Source organism: Seriola lalandi, unplaced genomic scaffold, assembly GCF_002814215.2.
Source record: "Seriola lalandi dorsalis isolate HSWRI2012SDOR001 ecotype SW California unplaced genomic scaffold, Sedor1 jcf7180002049741, whole genome shotgun sequence".
Classification (NCBI taxonomy): domain Eukaryota; kingdom Metazoa; phylum Chordata; class Actinopteri; order Carangiformes; family Carangidae; genus Seriola; species Seriola lalandi.
The window spans coordinates 8,203-10,239 of record NW_019520294.1 but is presented as its reverse complement, the minus strand read 5'-3'; the positions used below and the strand labels follow the sequence as shown (position 1 = coordinate 10,239).

At 48.2% G+C, this 2,037-nt stretch overlaps 1 protein-coding gene across 1 annotated transcript in view; it reads right to left on the bottom strand.

The window, feature by feature from the left end:
* The window catches only part of ttc29 (tetratricopeptide repeat domain 29), a 6,136-nt gene that overhangs the window by 1,940 nt on the left and 2,159 nt on the right, over positions 1 to 2,037 (bottom strand). The window contains exons 6-10 of the mRNA XM_087171707.1: positions 1,707 to 1,883; positions 1,382 to 1,594; positions 927 to 1,012; positions 609 to 700; positions 264 to 387 (exon numbers count right to left, since the gene is read on the bottom strand). Coding sequence (XP_087027833.1) covers positions 264 to 387; positions 609 to 700; positions 927 to 1,012; positions 1,382 to 1,594; positions 1,707 to 1,883 — 692 coding nt within the window. The remainder of the gene's footprint in view (positions 1 to 263; positions 388 to 608; positions 701 to 926; positions 1,013 to 1,381; positions 1,595 to 1,706; positions 1,884 to 2,037) is intronic.

Here is a 2,037-nt window from a genome sequence, read left to right as displayed (position 1 = left end):
AGAGGGAGAGAGAGAGAGAGAGGGAGAGAGAGAGGGAGAGAGAGAGAGAGGGAGAGAAAGGGAGAGAGAGAGAGAGAGAGAGAGGGAGACCAAAGAAAGTTGTTGTATTTGAGAGAAATCATCATAATCACTGCTAAAATATTCAGTTTTATTGGTTAATAATCACTTGTATCACTGTGTGTGTGTGTGTGTTTGCGCGTGTGAGTGTGTGTGCGCGTGCGTGTGTGTGTGTGTGTGTGTGTGTGCGTGTGTGCGTGTGATACCATTTTGAAGTAGATGTTGCCCAGACACAAGTAGGTGTCCGCCAGGTTGCGTTGCAGTCCATTGCTTTGAGTGATGTCGACTAACTTCTCCAGACACTGGACAGTGTCATCTATTTGTCCCCCACTGTCACACACACACACACACACACACACACACACACACACAAACACACACACACAGACACAAGAATCTGGGATACTGTTGAATGTACACTTCTTGTTTCTCAAAGCTGCTGACCACAGGTTCAGGTGAGTCTTCAGCTAGGTGGTAGCAGGTGTGTGTGTGTGTGTGTGTGTGTGTGTGTGTGTGTGTGTGTGTGTGTGTGTGTGTGTGTGTGTGTGTACCTCTCCATAGACTTGGCCATAGCCTTGTAGGCCTTCACCAATCCGTCTGCGTCCTGCAGTGTGCCGTAAATCTGCATGCAAGTGCTGAAGAACTGGAAACACAGTTTTATTGCTGAATAAAATTAAATCTGGTGATGCTGTGTTTTCCTTATTGTCAGTAAACGTCACAATCACATACAAAAATGAAGTGTATAGTGTATCACAGCCTGTTGTGTCTTATTCCTCTGAGCCGTAGATAATAATAACTGAAAAACACATCAGTGCACACACGCACGCACGCACACACACTCACACACACGCACACACACACTCAGGTACCTTTTTGGCCGTGTCATGGTCTCCTGTGCGCTGATAGGCCGCTCCCAGTCGATACGTGGCCTCCCCTTGGATCTGTTTGTCTTCAGCTGAAACAGACAGAGTAACGTCACAGCTCTTCTGTCCTATAGTTGTGATAATCATCATTTATCGTCACTCTAACTTTGCTTATTTTATATTTACAGCCATCCCAATGTCTAATACGACAGTCCAGCAGTTAAACCTAATTCATAAAGATTATAATGTTCAGTTTAGCTCATGCTGCATCACACTGTTTCTATTATCATGTCCAACACATTTCTACACCGCTCTGTATAATGCAACATGATTTAACAACAGCACAAGCTACATCCTCCCACATTACTACTAAATGATTATTATTACAGGGGTGTTCCTAATAAACTGACACCTGAGAGGACGAAGTCGACCGCTCGCACACGCCGACTGCTTCCACCTACACTCAGTGGCTATGTTGTAGCCCTTGTGGAGCAGCTTCAGGGCCTCTTCGTAGTTTGCGGCGTCCAGCGGAGCATCGGCGAGCTGGTTGTAGATGCCCCACAGTGTCTGGCAAGCCTGGAGCTTCAGGGGCCGACCGGTGGAGTCCAGCCAGCCGCCTTCTTCAGCCTGCTTGACGCACAGCTCCGCCTGATGCATCGCCTGCTGCAGCTCTCCTGCAAGACGGACAGGACTCTGCTGAATCAGCTTTATTCCATGTTGTTTCATCTTAAACGTCCATAATCACGTGTGTGTGTGTGTGTGTGTGTGTGTGTGTGTGGTGTCCACCTTGCTGCAGGTAGAGCTCAGCCATGGAGGCCCGGGCGTCGGTGGCTGGTCTCGAGCGCCCCCCTTGCTTTCTGTCTGCACAGCTGTGGTAGAAGTGCAAACTCAGCCACAGATCCTCGGGAGCCGTGAAGCACCGAGCCAACAACAGGCGCTGCTCACACACCCTGGTCCAGGAGCCTACACACACACACACACACACACACACACACACACACACACACACACACACACACACACACACACTGTATGGAAAAGTCTGCTAGCCCTGTACGTCATATCTTGCAAGGTTATTACAAATTTTGGCAATTACAAAACTCCATATAGAAAATAC